The following is a 17,947-nucleotide window of genomic DNA, read 5'->3' as shown; positions in this document are numbered from 1 at the left end:
AAAGAGACCAAAGCAAAAGGCCCCTGATTAGCTGGGATCAGTAGCCCGCCTGCCCTAGATTTCCAGCTTGCCAGCCAGCACATTTTAACACCCAAGCCAGTAACCAAACTCCCCATGGCCACCCCTGGGGCCTGTTAGTTTGAGAGCACACCACCCCTCTCTACTGCCTCTCTCCACCTTGCAGTATTAAAAACACAGCCCAAGAGAATGAGGGTTCATTTGAAGTCCTGCTTGTCCTTTGGGGTTGTTTTTATGGCAGCAGAAAATGCCCCTTATCATATTGAGCCTTTTGGCTGCTTCTGCAGAGATAGGCAGGGCTCAGGAGCAGGGGGCATCAGGGGCAGGCTCCTTAAAATTTTGCAGTGGATAAAATGCATCAGTGGGTCATGAATTGAGAGAGGGTCATAATTGAGAGAGGGTCATCCAGAGACAGGCCTGAGGCCCGAATTACTCTGCCCTTTCGTCTGGTGATCTTGATATGGCAGTCTGATATATGGGAGCCTGGGAAAAAAGCTTTTGGTTCAGCCCAAGGTTGGCTTTCTTAGCCTTCTCTTTGCCCATCAGTCTTTAAATAAGTCAGATGGAGAGTTTGAGGAGGAGATGAGAATTCAGAGATGAGAGGGGTGACTATTTAAAGTGAAACTGTGGAAGAAAGAAAAGGAACAAAGGGAATCTCCTCTCAAGGGAAGTGCGGGGGAAAAAACAAATATTTTCAGAGCCTGGCTTGTGTCCAGATCTCATTGCCTAGAGTGGACTACTATGGGAGGTACCCAGGGGAGATGTCACAGTGACCCAGGTCCTGCCCTAAAGGAGGGGGCTGGATGGAGATGGGAGGAGATGGGAGGAGGAGGAGGAAGACTGGCCCTTCCAGAAGTGAAGCAGTTGTGTGTATAGTGTTGGGCCCCTGAGCATGATGTGGGTGTCCTACCCTGCAGCCCTGGAGCCTCTGTGACATTCTGTACTGGTCCTTCCAGAAGCTTCTGGCCAACTAGGGCCATCCGGGACCCTTGGAAATTGCCCCCCCCACCCCCCCCCGGCCCCCGCAGAGGTCAGGTCAAAGCCTGGTGCCTGGGGCATTGGGCCCACTCAGGACTCCCTGAGCCCAGACTGAAGAATGGACCCTTTGAGCTGCACCAAGCCCCTGCTCCCACCTCCTGCACCTCCTCCTTGTCCTCATCCTCATCCTCCTTCTGTCCGCTCCCCCCAGCCCCGGCTGCCACCCCGTAGAGGGAGCCTTTGGCTTTCAGACCTTGAACCTGCCTGGCAGCTAGGAGAGCTGTGAGGTCCAACAATAGTCTTAACCAGAGCCCTCTCCTCCTCACTCCCTATACCCCTGCCCCCTCTAGCTGGCCTCTTAAGCCACAGGTGGACATCACATGCTCTCACCTGCCAAACTGCAGCCAGCAAGCTTCTTAGGGTGGGGGAAGGGGAGAGAGAGGGAAACAGACAACAGGCTACTCGGAGGGGACTGGCTTCCTGCATCCCCATGTCTGCATGGGCTGGGCTAAGATGCACCCTCCTTCCATCCCCCCACAAAGTTAGAGGTTGGGGCAGCCCTGGGGAACAGCCACCCCACCATTGAGGGCCAGGGTGGCTAGGGCAGTGTCTGAATGGAAAACACCTCTGAACTCAGGGAGGGGCAAGGGCATGTCCTCCCTTGGTGGAGGGGTCAGTATGAGGATCTCCTTCCCTCTTGCAGGAGGAAGCCTTCTCAACCCTGTTTACCTCTCTCATCTGGGTGGGTGGTGGCCGGACGATCGCTTCCCTGAACCCCCAAACGCCCCACTCCTCACACACTCTCCCTCTCAGCCCTCCCAATGGGACCCCCGCCACGCCCTGGGCCCAGATGCTTCCTCCCCAGAGATGGCTGCATCTCACAAGGGAGGAACGAGGATTGCACGAGATCCGAGCAGGGGTGGGAGACTCGTGCATTGGAAATGTGGCTTAGTGGAAAGAGCACGGACTCGGGAATCAGAGGTCGTGGGTTCTAATCTCACCTCTGCCACTTGTCAGCTGTGTGACTTTGGGCAAGTCCTTTCACTTCTCTGTGCCTCAGTTAACTCATCTGTAAAATGGGGATTAAGACTGTGAACCCCCCGTGGGACAACCGGATTACCTTGTATCTACCCCTGTGCTTACTAACAGTGCTTGGCACATAGTAAGCGCTTAACAAATACCATCATTATTGTCATTACTTCTCTTCTCTGTGCCTCAGTTATCTCATCTGTAAAGCGGGGATTAAGACTGGGAGCCCCACGTGCGACAACCTGATTACCCCAGTGCTTAGAACAGTGCTTGGCACATAGTAAGCGCTTAACAAATACCATCATTATTATTGTTATTTCACTTCTCTGTGCCTCAGTTACCTCATCTGTAAAAGGGGGATTAAGACTGTGGGCTCTACATGGGACAACCCGATTACTATTCTATTTATTTTGTTAATGATGTGCATATAGCTGTAATTCTATTTATTCTAACGATTTTGACACCTGTCTACATGTTTTGCCTTGTTGTCTGTCTCCCCCTTCTAGACTGTGAGCCCGTTGTTGGGTAGGGACCGTCTCTATATGTTGCCGACTTGTACTTCCCAAGCGCTCAGTGCAGTGCTCTGCATCATCATCATCAATCGTATTTATTGAGCGCTTACTGTGTGCACTCTGCACACAGTAAGCGCTCAATAAATACGATTGGAAGAATTATCTTGAATCTCCCTCAGCCATTAGAACAGTGCTTGGCACAAAGTCAGCGCTTAGCAAATACCATTATGATTACTATTATTATTATATGGGGATACGCTCCTAGAGCTCCCTCCAGGAAGGCCGGCCGGGCTGGTGGCGGGAAGCCGTCCGGGCCGGTGACCGGTTCTAGGGGGACAAGTCCTGGGAGGAGGGGTCCTAGGGGGCCCCGGGCGGGGGGCGGGGAGGAGGTGCGGGGCAGACCCACCTGCGCCCCGCAGCCGCCCTGGGTGAGCAGCCACTGCAGACAGGCCAGATGTCCGGTGGCGGCGGCGTCGTGGGCCGGGCTGGCCCCGTTGCGGGCCCGGGCGGTGGCGGGCAGCGCGGCCTCCTCCACCAGGAAGCGCAGGGAGTGGAGCTTTCCTGCGCGGGCAGCGTGGTGCACGGCCAGCGCGTCCAGCGGGTCCCGCAGCTCGGGCCGCAGCAGGCCGGCCTCCTGCAGCGCCCTCAGAGAGTCCACGGCTCCCTGCCGGGCGGCCAGCAGCACCTGCTCCAGGGCCATGGCCACCCCCGACCCCGCTTCACCGGCCCCTGGCAGCCATCCGCCCGCCCTCTCCGCCCCCTGCTCTGGCCAGACGCTCCGGGCACCCGGGGCTGTGCCCCCCTCCGCCCCACTCCTCTGGGGGCAGGGGCGGAGGGCACCTAGGCGTCGTGCCCAGGACCCGAGCTCTGTCTCTTCGCCTGCCCAAATCCTTAATGCGGCTCCTCCCAATCCCTGCCGCTTAGTTTTGCCCCTGGCCCTGTCTCTACTCTGTCTCTGCCCAACGCTCTACCTCGTCCCTGCTCCCGTCTCTGCCCGTCCCTACCCTCCGTTTCTACTTCACTCCTGCCCCTGTCTCTGTCCCGTCCCTGCCCACGTCTCTGCTCGTTCCTGCCCAGTTTCTGCCCGTCCCCGCCCCCGTCTCTGCCCGCCCCGTCCCGTCTCTGCCCCGTTTCTACCCGTCCCTGCCCCCGTCTCTATTTCACTCCTTCCCCCGTCTCTGTCCCGTCCCTGCCCCCTCTCTGCCCGTCCCTGCCCCGTTTCTGCCCGTCCCTGTCCCCTGTCTCTACTTCACTCCTGCCCCCGTCTCTGCCCCGTTTCTGCCCGTCCCTGTCCCCTGTCTCTACTTCACTCCAGCCCCCGTCTCTGCCCATCCCTGGCCCCTGTCTCTATTTCCCTCCCGCCCCCGTCTCTGCCCGTCCCCGCCCCCGTCTCCGCCCCTCCCCTGGCTCCCTCCCTGCCCCTGGCCCGACCCTTGGCCTCTGCCAGCCCGGCGCCGCTGGCCGGGGTGGAATGGGGGTGCAGAGAACAGGGGACTCAGAGCCCGGAGAGCTGTGGCTGTGGCTGTGGCTATGGCCGTGGCCGGGGCTGAGACCCCGGGAGACGGCACCGGGGGGAGCCGGGGGTGTGTGTGGCTGGAGCAGGGGGTCCCGGGGAGTGGCTAGTAGCAGGGGGTGGCTAGGGGCAGGGGGTCCTAGGAGCAGGGGGGTCTCGGGGGGTGGCTAGGGGCAGGGGGGTCTTAGGGGCGGGGGTCCTAGGGGCAAGGGGACCTAGGAGCGGGGGGTCCTAGGGGCGGGGGTCCTAGGGGCAGGGGAGCCTAGGGGCAGGGGATCCCGGGAGATGACTAGGAGCAGGAGGGTGGCTAGAGGCAGGGGGATAGTAGGGGCAGGGGGGCCCAAGGGCAGGGGGTCCCAGGGGGTGGCTAGGAGCAGGATGTCCTAGGGGCAGGGGGTTCCGGGGAGTGGCTAGGGGCAGGGGGCCTAGGGATAGAGGGGTCATAGGGGCAGGGGGTCCCGGGGGCACAGGGGGTCCTAAAAGCAGGGGATCCTAGGGGCGGGGGGTCCCGGAGATTGTGGGGAGCCGGGGAGTGGGCAGGGGCCAGAGAGAGCCGAGGAGGGGGCTGACGGGGAGTTCATTCATTCATTCATTCATTCATTCATTCATTCATTCATTCATTCATTCAATCGTATTTATTAAGCACTTACTGTATGCAGAGTACTGAACTAAGCGCTTGAGAAAGTACAATGCAGCAATAAAGTGACACTCCCTGTCCACAACGACCTCACAATCTAAAGGGGAGGAGTCAAACATCGATACGAATAAACAGACATCAATATATATAAATAAAATGGCAGATATGTATATAAGTGCTGTGGGGCCGGGAGATGGGAGAAGAGTAAACGGAGCAGGTCAGGGCGACGCAGAAGGGAGTGGGAGATGAGGAAAGGTGGGGCTTAGTCTGGGAAGGCCTCTTGGAGGAGATGTGCCTTCAGAAAGGCTTTGAAGTGTTTGGGGGGAAGAGTAATTGTCTGTCAGATTTGAGGAGGGAGGGCGTTCCAGGCCAGACGCAGGATGTGGGCTAGGGGTCGGCGACGAGACAGGCAAGGTGGTGGCACAGGGAGGTTAGCACCAGAGAAGCGAAGTGGGTCGGCTGGGTTGTAAAAGGAGAGAAGGGAGATGAGGTAGGAGGGGGCAAGGTGATGGAGAGCTTTAAAGCCAACGGTGAGGAGTTTTTGTTTGCCTACTTGACAGAAGGGGGAGGAATCGAGGAGACCTTTATCTGCCCCTCGGAAGTGTGTGTATGACAGGGCCGGGGCGAAAATCAGCACTCTGCCCATCCAGCCCAACCCTTTGGGTCGCGGCCCCTGTGCACCAGCTTTTTTCCCGCAGACGTGGGTATCGCCAAAGAGATGCTGCCACCTCCGCTCCCTCCCACTGGGGCGCTGAGCGCCCACGGGCGGGGCTCGTTCCCACCCTCAGAGTCACAGGACCCGGCAGTGTGATTTACTGGAAAAAGCACGGGCCTGGGAGTCAGAAGGTTCTGGGTTCTAATCCCGGATCCGCCACGTGTCTGCTGTGTGACCTTGGGCAAGTCGATTCACTTCTCTGAGCCTCAGCTACCTCTTCTGTAAAATGGGGATTAAGACTGTGAGCCCCATGTGGGACCGGGAGTGTGTCCAACCTGACCTGACCGTGCTTGGCACATAGTAGTAATAATTATGATGCTTGTTAAGCACTTACTACGTGCCAAGCACTGTTATTAATAATATTAATAATAATAATAATTGGGGTATTTCTTTAGTGCTTACTGTGTGCCAGGCACTGTACTAAGCGCTGAGGTGGATACAAGCAATGAGCAGATGAGGTGGCTTGTAGCAAAGCGAAGTGGCTTGCCCAAGGTCATACGACAGACAAGTGGCAGAGCCAAGATTAGAACCTATGACCCTCTGAATCCCAGGCCCATGCTCTATCCACTATACCATACACCATGCTGGTTCTAAGCGCTGGAGCCACTTAACAAGTACTATTATTATTGTTATTATTATTATTATTTCCCCTCCAGCAGGGCCCTCCTCCCTCGTCCCCACCCCAAAGGGCTTCGTCAGCCCGTCCCGGCTCCTTCTGCCCTGAGGAACTGGGCTTCAGGGACGTCAGGCCTTTCTCTTTCGGGGGGTCTCACTCTGGCCCACCCTCTCAGGCCCGGGTCTTTCTCCCTCCCCTGCGAGGCAGACGATGGGTCTCCCAGAAAGGACCTGGGGTGACTTCTGTCTGGCTGTGTTTTTCCAAGGGCTTGGAGAGGAAGAGATGATGTGGCCTAATAGGAAGAGCACAGGTCCGGGAGTGAGAAAACCTGAGTTCTAATCCCGGCTCCGCCCCATACCTACTGTGTGACCCTGGTCTAGTTATTTGACTGCTCTGTGCCTCAGTTTCCTCGTCAGCATGGTCTAGTGAGTAGAGCACAGACCATGGGAGTTGGAAGGGCCTGTGCTCTAATCCCAGCTCTGCCTCTTGTTATGTGACCATGGGCAAATCGCTTCACTGTTGCCAACTTGTACTTCCCAAGTGCTTAGTACAGTGCTCTGTACACAGTAAACGCTCAATAAATATGATTGATTGATTGATTGATTGATTATCATTTTTGTAAAATGGGGATTAAGACAGTGAGCCCCATGTGGGACTGGGACTCTGTCCAACCTGATTTACTTGTATCTACCCCAGTGCTTAGAACAGTACTTGGCACATAGAAAGCGCTTAACAAATACCATCTGTAAAGTATGGGTTCAGTACCTATTCTCCCTCTGCCTTAGATTGTGAGCCCTACGTGGGACAGGGACTGTGTTGATCAGTGATATTTATTGAGTGCTTACTATGCAGAGCACTGTACTAAATGCTTGGGAGAGTACAACGCTACAGAGTTGGTAGACACAAGGAGTATGTTGGATCTCTCGTCCACATCCTACCTTTAGCCTGGGACTCCCTCCCCCTTCATAACTGTCAGACCACCACTCTTACTACCTTCAAAGCCTTATTAAAATCCCATCTCCTCCAAGAGACCTCCCCCAACTAAAACCTCATTTCCCCTACTTCCTCGCCCTCTGTGTCGCCTTCGAACTCGCATTTGCACCCTTTAAACATTTGTTTTTCACTCCATCCTCTCCCCCACAGCATTTTTGTACAGATCTATAATTTATTTTAACGTCTGTCTTCCCCTCTAGACTGTAAGCTCCTTGTGGTCAGACATGTCTACCGATTGTTACATTGTACCATAGAGAAGCAGTGTGGCTCAGTGGAAAGCCACGCTTAACTTGGGCATATAGCTATAATTCTATTTATTCTGACGATTTTGACACCTGTCTCCATGTTTTGTTTTGTTGTCTGTCCCCCCTTCTGGACTGTGAGCCCGTTGTTGGGTATGGACCATCTCTATATGTTGCCGACTTGTACTTCCCAAGCGCTTAGTACAGTGCTCTGCACACAGTAAGTGCTCAATAAATACGATTGAATGAATGAATGAATGAAAAAGCACAGGCTTGGGAGTCAGTGGTCATGGGTTCTAATCCAGGCTCCGCCACTTGTCTGCTGTGTGACCTTGGGCAAGTCACTTAACTTCTCTGAGCCTCAGTGACCTCATCTGTAAAATGGGGATGAAGACTGTGAGCCCCACGTGGGACAACCTTGTATCCCCCAGCGCTTAGAACAGTGCTTCACACATAGTAAGCGCTTAACAAATACCATCATCATCATTATTATTACCTTCCAAAGCGCTTAGCCTTTCTACTTGCTTTGTTTTGTTGTTTGTCTCCCCCTTCTCGTCTGTGAGCCTGTTGTTGGGTAGGGATTTTTTCTATCCGTTGCCGAATTGTACATTCCAAGAGTTTAGTACAGTGCTCTGCACATTGTAAGCACTCAATAAATACGATTGAATGAATGAATGACTATGGCGCTCTGTGACAATAGGCACTCAATAAATACGACTGATTGATCTGATTATTCTTATATCTACCTCAGCGTTTGGCACATAGTTTAACTAATATTATTACTAGAACTAAACTCTTCTTCCTTTTCCTCCTCTTCTTCCTCTCCTTTTCTTCTTTATCTTCGGAACCGCCAGCATCGTTATCATTATCATCACCACCACCATCACTAATGATAACAATAATAATAAAAGACCCGCTGATCGGGCGATGCCAGATCAAACCTCCTCAACTCTCTCTTTCCTTTTAGACTGTGAGCCCACTGTTGGGTAGGGACTGTCTCTATATGTTTGCCAACTTGTACTTCCCAAGCGCTTAGTACAGTGCTCTGCACACAGTAAGCGCTCAATGAATACGATTGATTGATTGATTGATTGATTGATTGAAGCTAGCGAGCGACTGTGTTGGTGAAGCGGTGTTTCCCCGTTCCACTGTGCGACCACGGGGTGGCGCTGCGCAGCCAGGGCTCCGCGGCGCCCTCCCGCCCATTCCGCTGCGCCGGATCCGCAGCCGCATTCAGAAGGGGACAAATTCATCCATCCATTCATTCAATCGCATTTATTGAGTGCTTACTGTGTGCAGAGCACAGTACTAAGCGCTTGGGAAATACAAGTCGGCAACATATAGAGACGGTCCCTACCCAACAACGGGCTCACAGTCTAGAAGGGGGAGACAGACAACAAAACAAAGCATGTAGACAGGTGTCAAAACCGTCAGAATAAATGGAATTATTTCTATATGCACATCATTAGCAAAATAGAGTAGTAAATATGTAGAAGTAAAATAAATACAGTAATAAATCTATACAAATATATGCGAGTGCTGTGGGGAGGGGAAGGAGGGAAGGCGGAGGCTGGGGGGATGGGGAGGAGGAGAGGAAAATAGGGGCTCAGTCTGGGCAATGCCCGGGCACGAGGCAGAATCCCGGAGCAAGTCACTTCACTTTTCTGGGCCTCAGTTACCTCATCTGTAAAATGGGGATTAAGACTGTGAACCCCACGTGGGACAACCTGACTACCTTGTATCTACTCCAGCATTTAGGACAGTGCTTGGCACATAGTAAACTCTTAACAAATACCATTATTTTTATTAGAATATTAATTATTATTAATTATAATTACTATAATTATACCGACTCCTAGGCCTTTGCTCTATCCACTAGACCACACTTACTCCACCTGACCTGTTTTTTTCTGACCCGTTAGGTCTTCGAAGCTTCCTCAAGGCCTCTCTCTACTCACCCTCACACTCTCGATGAGACTTTGACGCCATCTTAGGGAGAGATCTACACCCGCAAAGTGGACACTTAACAATTGCCTGGTTAATTCGATGGATCAATTGCGTTTTTGAGTATTTACTTTGTACAGAACATTGGAAACTGAGCGCTTGGAAGGGTACACTAGAATTAATAGACACGGTCCCTGACCTCAAGAGTTTTACAATCTAGAGGGGGAGATGGGCAGTAAACTAAATTACAGGTAGGGGGAAGCAAAAAGGTAAAGATAGGGACAAAAGTAATAAGTGGGTGAGGGAGTGAATGAGTGCCCAAGTGCTGAGGGATTGAGGAGACAAGTGCATAGGTTTTGTGGAAGTACTGAAGTAGTAGTAGAGGGGAGAAAAGGGTGGGTTTAAAAAGATGAGAGATTACTAAGGGAAGGCCTCCTGGAGGAGGTATCATTTCAGAAAGGCCTTGAAAGTGGGGGAAAGTGGTGAGCTTCCCCAATTGAGTCTCTAGAAGCAGCACCGCCTGGTGGGAAGAGAACGGGTCTGGAGTCAGAAGACCTGGGTTCTAATCCTGCAACCACCGTTTGTTTGCCGTGTGACCTTCCTGTGTCTCAGTTCCCTCATCTTTAAAATGGAGATTCAATATCTGTTTTCCCCCCTACTTAGATTGTGAGCTCCATGTGGGAACTGTTTATCTTAATAAAGTGTTTGCTAGCTACTAAGCACTTAAATGCTATTATTATTAGTATGTTAAGGGGAGGAGGTTTTAGGCTGAACGAAGGTAGAAAGAGATCAAAGGCGAGAAAGACAAGAATGAGGCAGAGTGAGTTGGAATTAGAGGATCAAAACGTGTGGACTAGATTGTAGTGGAAAAGGAGTGAGACTAGGTAGGAGGGAGAGAGTCGATGTCTTAATGCTGAGGGTCAGGAGTTTCTGCTTGATGAAGACAGGAATAGACAACTATTGGAGGATTATGAGGAGTGGGGAGGTGTGCGCAAAAGTGTTCTGGGGCCCAATGTGGGTAACTAAAGATTAAAAAAAAAATCATTATCGCTTTGGGTCCCGAATGATCTGAATTGACAGCCTATATAGGTAAAATTAGTTGGATAATTGTCAGCTTTTCACTTTGTGCTAGGAAGAACTAGCCTGTGTGTTGTAGATGTGTGCACGTGGGACTGCGTGGTGTGCATGCCGTGATGTCTGAGCCTCTAAGGCAGGGAAATACACGTTGGCCCCAACATTTCAACTCGAAAAAGTCACTTTCCCCTGATCATTGCAGCCTACATGGGTTTTAGGGGTGGGGTCTGAATTACCTGCTTGATTTGCGAGGTTAATCAGCAGACGTACGGTTAATCTAGACGCACGGATTGTGTGCACACCTAGATTCCGGCATATGTTCGTGATTATGGGGCTATGCCTGTGACTGTACACGCTCCCATCCATGTGGATGAAGTGGTATTTGTGTCCTTAGGGGCTATTCAAGTATTCAGCAGTGATTCATTCATTCATTCAACCGTATTTATTGAGCGTTTACTGCGTGCAAAACACTGTATTAAGCTTTTGGGAGAGTACAATATAATAATAAACAGACTCATTGCTTGCCCACATCGATTTTACAGTCCAGAGGGGGAGGCAGACATCAATGTAAATAAATAAATAAATTATATATATATGTATCTGTAATGTGAGGGCCAGAATAGGGGGTGGGTAGACAGTCAGATAAACATGAGGAGTAGCATGGTGTAGTGGATAGAACACGAGCCTGGGAGTCAGAAGGTCATGGGTTCTAATCCAGACTCCACCACTTGTCTGCCGTGTGACCTTGGGCAAGCCATTTCACTTCTCTGGGCTTCAGTTCCCTCATCTTTAAAATGGGGATTGAGACTGTGAGCCCCACATGGGACCAGCCCGATTTGCTCGTAACCACCCCGTCCTCTCTCCAGGGTGTCTTCCCCATTCCCTTTTCCACTCTTCCAGCCGTCCCACGTCGCTCTCTGCCCGGATTTTGCCCAATACACCCAGCTCAGCACCGGGGACAGCGCCCGGGGGCCTTGGGAGCGAGAACCTGTCTTCAAGAGCGTTTTCCGGGGTGGGAGAGGAAGAGGAAGGAAAAGGGGCAATAATAATAATAACAACAACAATAATAATGATAGTAATAATACTAATATTTGTTAAGTGCTTACTATGTGCCAAACACTGGGGTAGAAACAAGGTAGTCAGGTTGTCCCACGAGGGGCTCACAGTCTTAATCTCACCTCCTCTCACCTCCTCCAGGAGGCCTTCCCAGACTGAGCCCCCTCCTTCGCCTCCCCCTCCCCCTCCTCTCCTTCCCCATCCTCCACGCCTTACCTCCTCCCCCCCAGCACCTATATATATGTATATATGTTTGTACATATTTATTACTCTATTTATTTTACTTGTACATATTTATTCTATTTATTTTATTTTGTTAATATGTTTTGTTTTGTTGTCTGTCTCCCCCTTCTAGACTGTGAACCCGCTGTTGGGTAGGGACCGTCTCTATATGTTGCCGACTTGTACTTCCCAAGCGCTTAGTACAATGCTCTGCACATAGTAAGCGCTCAATAAATGCGATTGATTGATTGATTGATTAATTCCCCTTTTACAGAGGAGGTAACCGAGGCACAGAGAAGTTAAGCGACTTTCCCAAAGTCACACAGCTGACAAGTGGCGGAGCCGGGACTGGTCTGGGGGTCCCTGGGAGGCGGCTGGAAAGGAGGATTCTCCCCCCGCCTCCAGGGAGGTTTGGGGTGGGGTCAAGGCAGGGGAGGGTTGCCCTCAGGCAGAGGGATGGACGAGAAGACTTCGGGAAGTCCCCTTATCTGGGCTGAAACGAACACTTCATCCCTTGCGTCTCCAGCTGCATCGCTTCTGGGTTGGCAGCCTTTCCGGATCGCTGTAAGTTTTGCTTTTCCTCTATCGGTCCCCGCCCCCGCTGTCTCTCAATATTGCTTTATCTGTCTCTCTCCTACTTCGCTCGCTGTCCCTCTAAATCCACTGTGTCTTTCTGTTTCGCTGGATGGGAGGTGGTCCCAGAGATTCTTAGCGGGGGAGCAGTCGAGGGGAGGGGAAGGGACGGGAAGGATAGGAAGGGGAAGGAAAGGAAGGGGAAGGGGCTGCGGAGGGAGGCTTTAGGAAGCCGCACCGTGGTGGGGGGCGGGGGGGGAGACAGTATATGGAGAGCTCGGGGATTCCCTCGGGGTCCCTCGCACAGATGGGTTGGGGACGCTGGCAGCAACCGACACGCGTCCGAAGGCGGGCCCGGGCCCCGCAAGAAGAACCTTCCCCCCTCCCCCCGCCCCCAATCTAATAATAATAATAATGGTATTTGTTAAGCGCTTACTATGTGCCAAGCACCGTTCTAAGCGCCGGGGTAGAAACAAGGTAATCAGGTTGGACACAGTCCCTGTCCCACATGGGGCTCCCCGTCTTCATCCCCATTTTACAGATTAATAATAATAATTGTGGTATTTGTTAAACGCTTACTTTGTGCCAGGCACTGTACCAAGCGCTGGAGTTGGTACCAGCAAATTGGGTTGGGCATAGTCCCTATCCCACGTGGGGCTCCCAGTCTTCATCCCCATTTTACAGATGAATAACAATAATAATAATTGTGGTATTTGTTAACCGCTTATTTTGTGCCAGGCACTGTACTAAGCGCAGGAGTTAGTACAAGCAAATTTGGTTGGACACAGTCCCTGTCTCTCGTGGGGCTCCCAGTCTCAATCCTCATTTTACAGATGAGGTAACTGAGGTTCAGAGAAGTGAAATGACTTGCCCAAGGTCACACAGCAGACAAGTGTCAGAGCCGGGATTAGAACCCATGACCTCTGACTCCCAAGCCTCCTTGCCACTAGACCATGCTGTTCCTAATCAAGGTATTTGTTAAATGCTTACTAGGTGCCAAGCACTGTTCTAAACGCTGGGGTAGGTTCAAGTTAGATAAATTGGACAAGGTATCGGTCCCACCTAGGGCTCACATTCTCATTCACCATTTTACAGATGAGATAAATGAGGCCCAGAGAAGTGAAGTGATTTGTCCAAGGTCACACAGCAGACAAATGGCGGAGACGGGATTAGAACCCATGATTTTCTGACTCCCAGTCCCATGCTGTATTCACTAAGCCAAAATTGTTTGGCTAAGCCACTAAGCCAAATTTGTCGCTGAATTGTACTTTTGTTGCTGAATTGTACTTTCCAAGCGCTTAGTATAGTGTTCTCCACACAGTAAGCGCTCAATAAATACGATTGAATGAATTGAATTAATGAATGATAATCTCTGCCTCCTCCTAAACAGGGTGCGTGCTAGGAAGGGTGTGTGTGTGGGGGGGGGGGGGGGGTGTTGGGGGGAAAAGTGGGGAGGTAGGAGGGAGCTGGGAAATGGAAGGAAACTTGGTGGCGGAAATCGGTGTTTCCCAACCCTGGGGCTCGTGAAGATTTTCAATTTTCATTCCACCGCCCCCTTCCTTGTCCTGCGGGTCCATCTGTCCCTTCCCGCCTCATCCATGTGTCCACCTGCCTCTTCTCTCCCCAGGTCCGATCTCGCCTACCCTTCTCCGCTGCCTTGATGTGTGCGGGTCCGTCCTTCTGGGCCCGTCCGGTCCGTGTGTCCGTCGCCCCGGGCAGGCCTCCCCATGTCCGTCTGTCCCTCCGCCCCTTGCCAGGTCCATATGCCCCATTCCCACCCTGTCAGTGTGTCTGCCGACCCCGGGGCGCATCTTGGCGTTCACCCATGTCCTACCTCTGGCCTGGAACGCCCTCCCTCCTCAAATCCCCCAAACAATCACTCTTCCCCCCTTCAAAGCCCTACTGAAGGCGCACCTCCTCCAAGAGGCCTTCCCAGACTAAGCCCCCTCTTCCTCAGCTTCCCCTCCCTTCCGCTTCACCTCGACTCCCTCCCTTTGCCTCTCCCCCCACAACACTTATGTACATATGTATGTATCTATAATTCTATTTATTTATATTGATGCCTGTTTCCTTATTTTGATATCTGTCTCCCCCTTCTATACTGTGAGCCCGTTGTGAGGAGAGATGGTCTCTCTTTATTGCTACACTGTAGTAATAATAATAATGATGGTATTTGTTAAGCGCTTACTATGTGCGAAGCACTGTTCTAAACGCTGGGGGGAATATAAGGTGATCAGGTTGTCCCAGTGGGGTTCAAAGTCTTAATCCCCATTTTACAGATGAGGTAATTGAGGCACAGAGAAGTTAAGTGACTTGCCCAAAGTCACATAGCTGACAAGTGGCAGAGCCGGGATTAGAAAGCGCTTAGTGCAGTGCTCTGCACACGGTAAGCGCTCGATAAATACAATTGAGAATCATTCAGTCGTATTTATCGAGCGCTTACTGTCGTATTTATCGAGTGCTTACCGTGTGCAGAGCACTGTACTAAGCGCTTAGAAAGTATAATTCGGCAACAAAGAGGGACAATCCGTACCCATGTGTTCCTCCCCGCCCTGGGCCCGTCTGCGAGTCTGTCCGGGCCTCCTCTGTTGTCCAGCCCGCCAAGCGAGCCCAGACGGGGCGGGTAACGCGGCCTCTGTCCCCAGGGAGCCGTTGGCCCTCCCTCCCTGCCGCCCTGGCAGCCTCCCTTTCAGCCCAGGCAGGGAGCCAGGAGGTGGAGCCGAGACGGGGCGGTTCCTTCCAGCCGGGGCGGACTCCTTATAGCCGGGGAGGCGGCCAGGCAGTTGGGCTTTGGTCCGGAGAGCCTCCGCGGAGGACTGGACCTCCCCGAAGGGCGGTGGGCCGGCCGCATGACTCCCCACCTGGCGGGGTCGAGGCCGGGCCTGCTCTTCCAGGCCAGGATGGGGGTGCCCCGGAGGGCGGGGGATGCCAGCGAGCTGCGCAAGGTAAAAGAGGTCGGGAGGCCGCGGGTCTCGAGGGCGGGAGGGCAAGAGTCGGGGGGTCGAGACCCACGCTGGCTCCGCGTGCCCCCGTAGACGCTGAAGCCGCTGATGGAGAAGCGCAGACGGGCCCGCATCAACGACAGCCTCAACCAGCTCAAGGGTCTCATCCTTCCCCTCATCGGCAAGGATGTGAGTGGCCCCGGGCCCCGGGCTCGGGTGGGCGAGCGTTGCGTGATCCCGAGGGCATGGCGTAGTGGAAAGAGTCCAGGCTGGGCAGTCAGAGGTCGTGGGTTCTAATCCCGGCTCTGCCTCTCATCTGCTGCCTTGGACAAGTAAGTCACTAAACTTCTCTGAGCCTCAGTTACCTCGTCTGTAAAATGGGGATTAAGACTGTGAGCCTCACGTGGGACAACCTGATTACCTCGTATATACTATAGCGCTTAGAACAGTGCCTGGCACATAGTAAGCGCTTAACAAATGCCATTATTATTGTTAGTATTATTGCTATTATTATTATTGTTATCCGGGGCTCGCTGACCACGGGGCGCGTCCGATCTCACGGGGCCCCCTGTCCGTCCGTCCCCTCCCGGCCCCCAGCAGAGTTCCCGCTACTCGAAGCTGGAGAAGGCGGACATCCTGGAAATGACCGTCCGTTTCCTCCAGGAGCTGCCGACCTCCGGCCCCCCCGCGGCGCCCAGTAAGTGACCTTTCCTTCTGGGCTCGGGGCGGGGTGGATGGGAGGGATTGCCAGGCAGCGTGGCCTGGTGGACAGAGCCCGGGCCTGGGAGTCGGAAGGTCAAGCGTTCTCATCCCGGCTCCGCCACTTGTCTGCTGTGTGATCTTGAGCAAGTCACTTCACTTTTCATTTCCTCGTCTCTAAAATGGGGATTGAGACTGTGAGCCCCACCTGGGACAGGGGCCGTGTCCAACCCGATTTGCTAGTATCTACCTCAGCGCTCACTACAGTGCTGGGCACGTGGCAAGCGCTTAATACATACCCCGATTATTTTTAGTATTGTGGAAGGGGGCGAGGGTCTGACGGGACCCCCGGTTGACCGCTCCCCCTGTCGCTTCCCCAGCGCCTGCCGAGAGCTACCGGGAAGGTTACCGGGCCTGCATGTCCCGCCTGGCCGGCCTCCTGCCCGCCTGCAGCCTGTTGGACGGCGACGTGTGCGGCCTCCTCTTGGACCACCTGCAGCGGAGCGGCGGTGGCGGCGGGGCAGCCCCGTCCCCTCGCGGGCCCAAGGCCCGGGGCCCCGGCCCCCGCGCGCCCCCTGGGCCCCCCGCGCCCCCCACCCACAGACCCTCCCCGCCGCCCCGGCCCGCGCCCTCGGGGCTCTGGCGGCCCTGGTGACCCCCGCCGCGGGGCCGGGCCCGGCGGACTACGGGCTCTGGGGTATGCCCGGCGGCTATTGATTTGGGAGCGGGAGAGCGAGGACTGGACCTGTGGCGCCAGCTGGACTGCTCTGGCCGGAGCCGACCCGGCCCGCGGCGCTGGGCATCGGGTTTCCCCCCGAGGGGCGCAGTTTACGGGGGTTTCGGACCCAATAAAGCCGGTTGGTGCGGCGTGGGGGTCTCTCTAGGCCTCCGGGAAGACAGGGGAGGGAAGAGGGAGAGAGGCCTGGTCCACCTCCCCCGGACCGGGCAGCGAGTGCGGCCGTGGGGTCGGCGGCGGTGGAGCCTGCCTGGGTCCACCCTGCTCCCCGCCCACCGGTCCTGTCCGGTTCTGTAGGGTCCTGTCCAGTCCGGGCCGGTCCTGTGCTGTCCGGCCCACACCCGATAGCCACCTCCTAGCGGACGGGCCCTGGTCTGGGGCTCTGCGGGGCATCTATTTTTTCCGTGGTGGACAACCCCGGGGCCTGAAAGGGGCGGCTGCCAGCGGAGGGTCCGGCTGATAACTGGTGCGGGGGTGCCCTCCGGTCCGCTCCCACCCCAGCGCCAGCCCGCAGCCTCCCGGCAGGAGCCCCGACCCGCCTGACGCAATCCGGACCTCGCCGAGCCACTAGGCTGGGGCGCGGCCCTCGCCTGGGCCTGTCTCCGCACGGAATGACGGCAGGCGGGCATGGTCGGACCTGGCTGTCGGCTGCCCTCTCCCGCCCACCAGACCCCCGAAATCTGAGCCTCTCTCTTCGTCCCTCCTGCCTGGGGATGTCCTTCGGCTGGAGACGGAGAGATGCTTTAGCCCTCCCCCCAACCCCTGGAAAGAAGTCTCCCCCTTTTAACCTGTGACCCCTTAATGCGGTGGAAATTTGTTAATTAACAATGGTATTTGTTAAGCGCTTACTCTTTTTCAGGGACTGCACTAAGCGCTGGGATGGGTACAAGCAAACCGGGTTGGACAGAGTCCCTGCCCCCTATCCCCATTCTACGGATGAGGTAGTTAAGGCACAGAGAAGTGAAGTGATTCGCCAAAGGTCACAAAGCGGGCAAGTGGCAGAGGCGGGATTAGAACTCACGACCTTCTGACTCCCAGTCCGCGCTCTATCCACTACCCTATACTACTTCCCATCATGGATATTTATCTAAACTGGGGGCCTGGTTGTGGCTTTCATAACTTCTGAGGAGAACTGGAGGAGAAAGGAGGAGGTCAGTGTCCCATCAACTGCCCCCAGACCTGAGAGTCTTTAGGACAACTTTGACCAGGAATGCGAGGAGAGAAGCTATTTGGGAAATGGATTCCCAATCACTCTCATGGGATGCTGCTGCTGAGAGGGTGGGGGCACTATGTGGGTGGGTGCCTGGCAGCTTTTTAGGCTAAAGACTTCAGTCAAACCCACCTGAACTCGTTATAATTCAACCTCAGGACCTACCGCTTCTCTGCTTGAAGAGTCAGGAACCAGGGTGGTTTCCCCCTGTCTCGCTACTTGTCCATAGTGAAAAGCA

The 17,947-nt window shown here is 54.2% G+C and overlaps 3 protein-coding genes across 4 annotated transcripts in view; 1 reads left to right on the top strand and 2 right to left on the bottom strand.

Moving 5' to 3' along the window:
* ESPN (espin) overlaps positions 1 to 3,237 on the bottom strand; it is a 58,332-nt gene extending 55,095 nt beyond the window's left edge. For both annotated transcript variants that reach the window (XM_038747184.1, XM_038747186.1), the window contains exon 1: positions 2,944 to 3,237. In XM_038747184.1, coding sequence (XP_038603112.1) covers positions 2,944 to 3,237 — 294 coding nt within the window. The remainder of the gene's footprint in view (positions 1 to 2,943) is intronic.
* An 11,734-nt stretch (positions 3,238 to 14,971) lies between these two features.
* On the top strand, positions 14,972 to 16,418 carry HES2 (hes family bHLH transcription factor 2). The gene is made up of 4 exons (XM_038747187.1): positions 14,972 to 15,067; positions 15,158 to 15,253; positions 15,665 to 15,761; positions 16,144 to 16,418. The coding sequence occupies exons 1-4, from the start codon at positions 14,972 to 14,974 to the stop codon at positions 16,416 to 16,418; spliced, it is 564 nt and encodes a 187-aa protein (XP_038603115.1).
* Positions 16,419 to 16,473: 55 nt separating this feature from the next.
* The window catches only part of LOC119928773 (proline-rich protein 2-like), a 39,890-nt gene continuing 38,416 nt past the window's right edge, over positions 16,474 to 17,947 (bottom strand). Inside the window, exons 6-8 of the mRNA XM_038747290.1 lie at positions 16,924 to 17,223; positions 16,706 to 16,825; positions 16,474 to 16,649 (exon numbers count right to left, since the gene is read on the bottom strand). Of these exons, the coding sequence (XP_038603218.1) occupies positions 16,474 to 16,649; positions 16,706 to 16,825; positions 16,924 to 17,223 (596 nt within the window). The remainder of the gene's footprint in view (positions 16,650 to 16,705; positions 16,826 to 16,923; positions 17,224 to 17,947) is intronic.

The sequence above is a fragment of the Tachyglossus aculeatus genome, chromosome 5 (assembly GCF_015852505.1).
Source record: "Tachyglossus aculeatus isolate mTacAcu1 chromosome 5, mTacAcu1.pri, whole genome shotgun sequence".
Lineage (NCBI taxonomy): Eukaryota > Metazoa > Chordata > Mammalia > Monotremata > Tachyglossidae > Tachyglossus > Tachyglossus aculeatus.
This window is presented reverse-complemented; position numbering and strand designations above follow the sequence as displayed.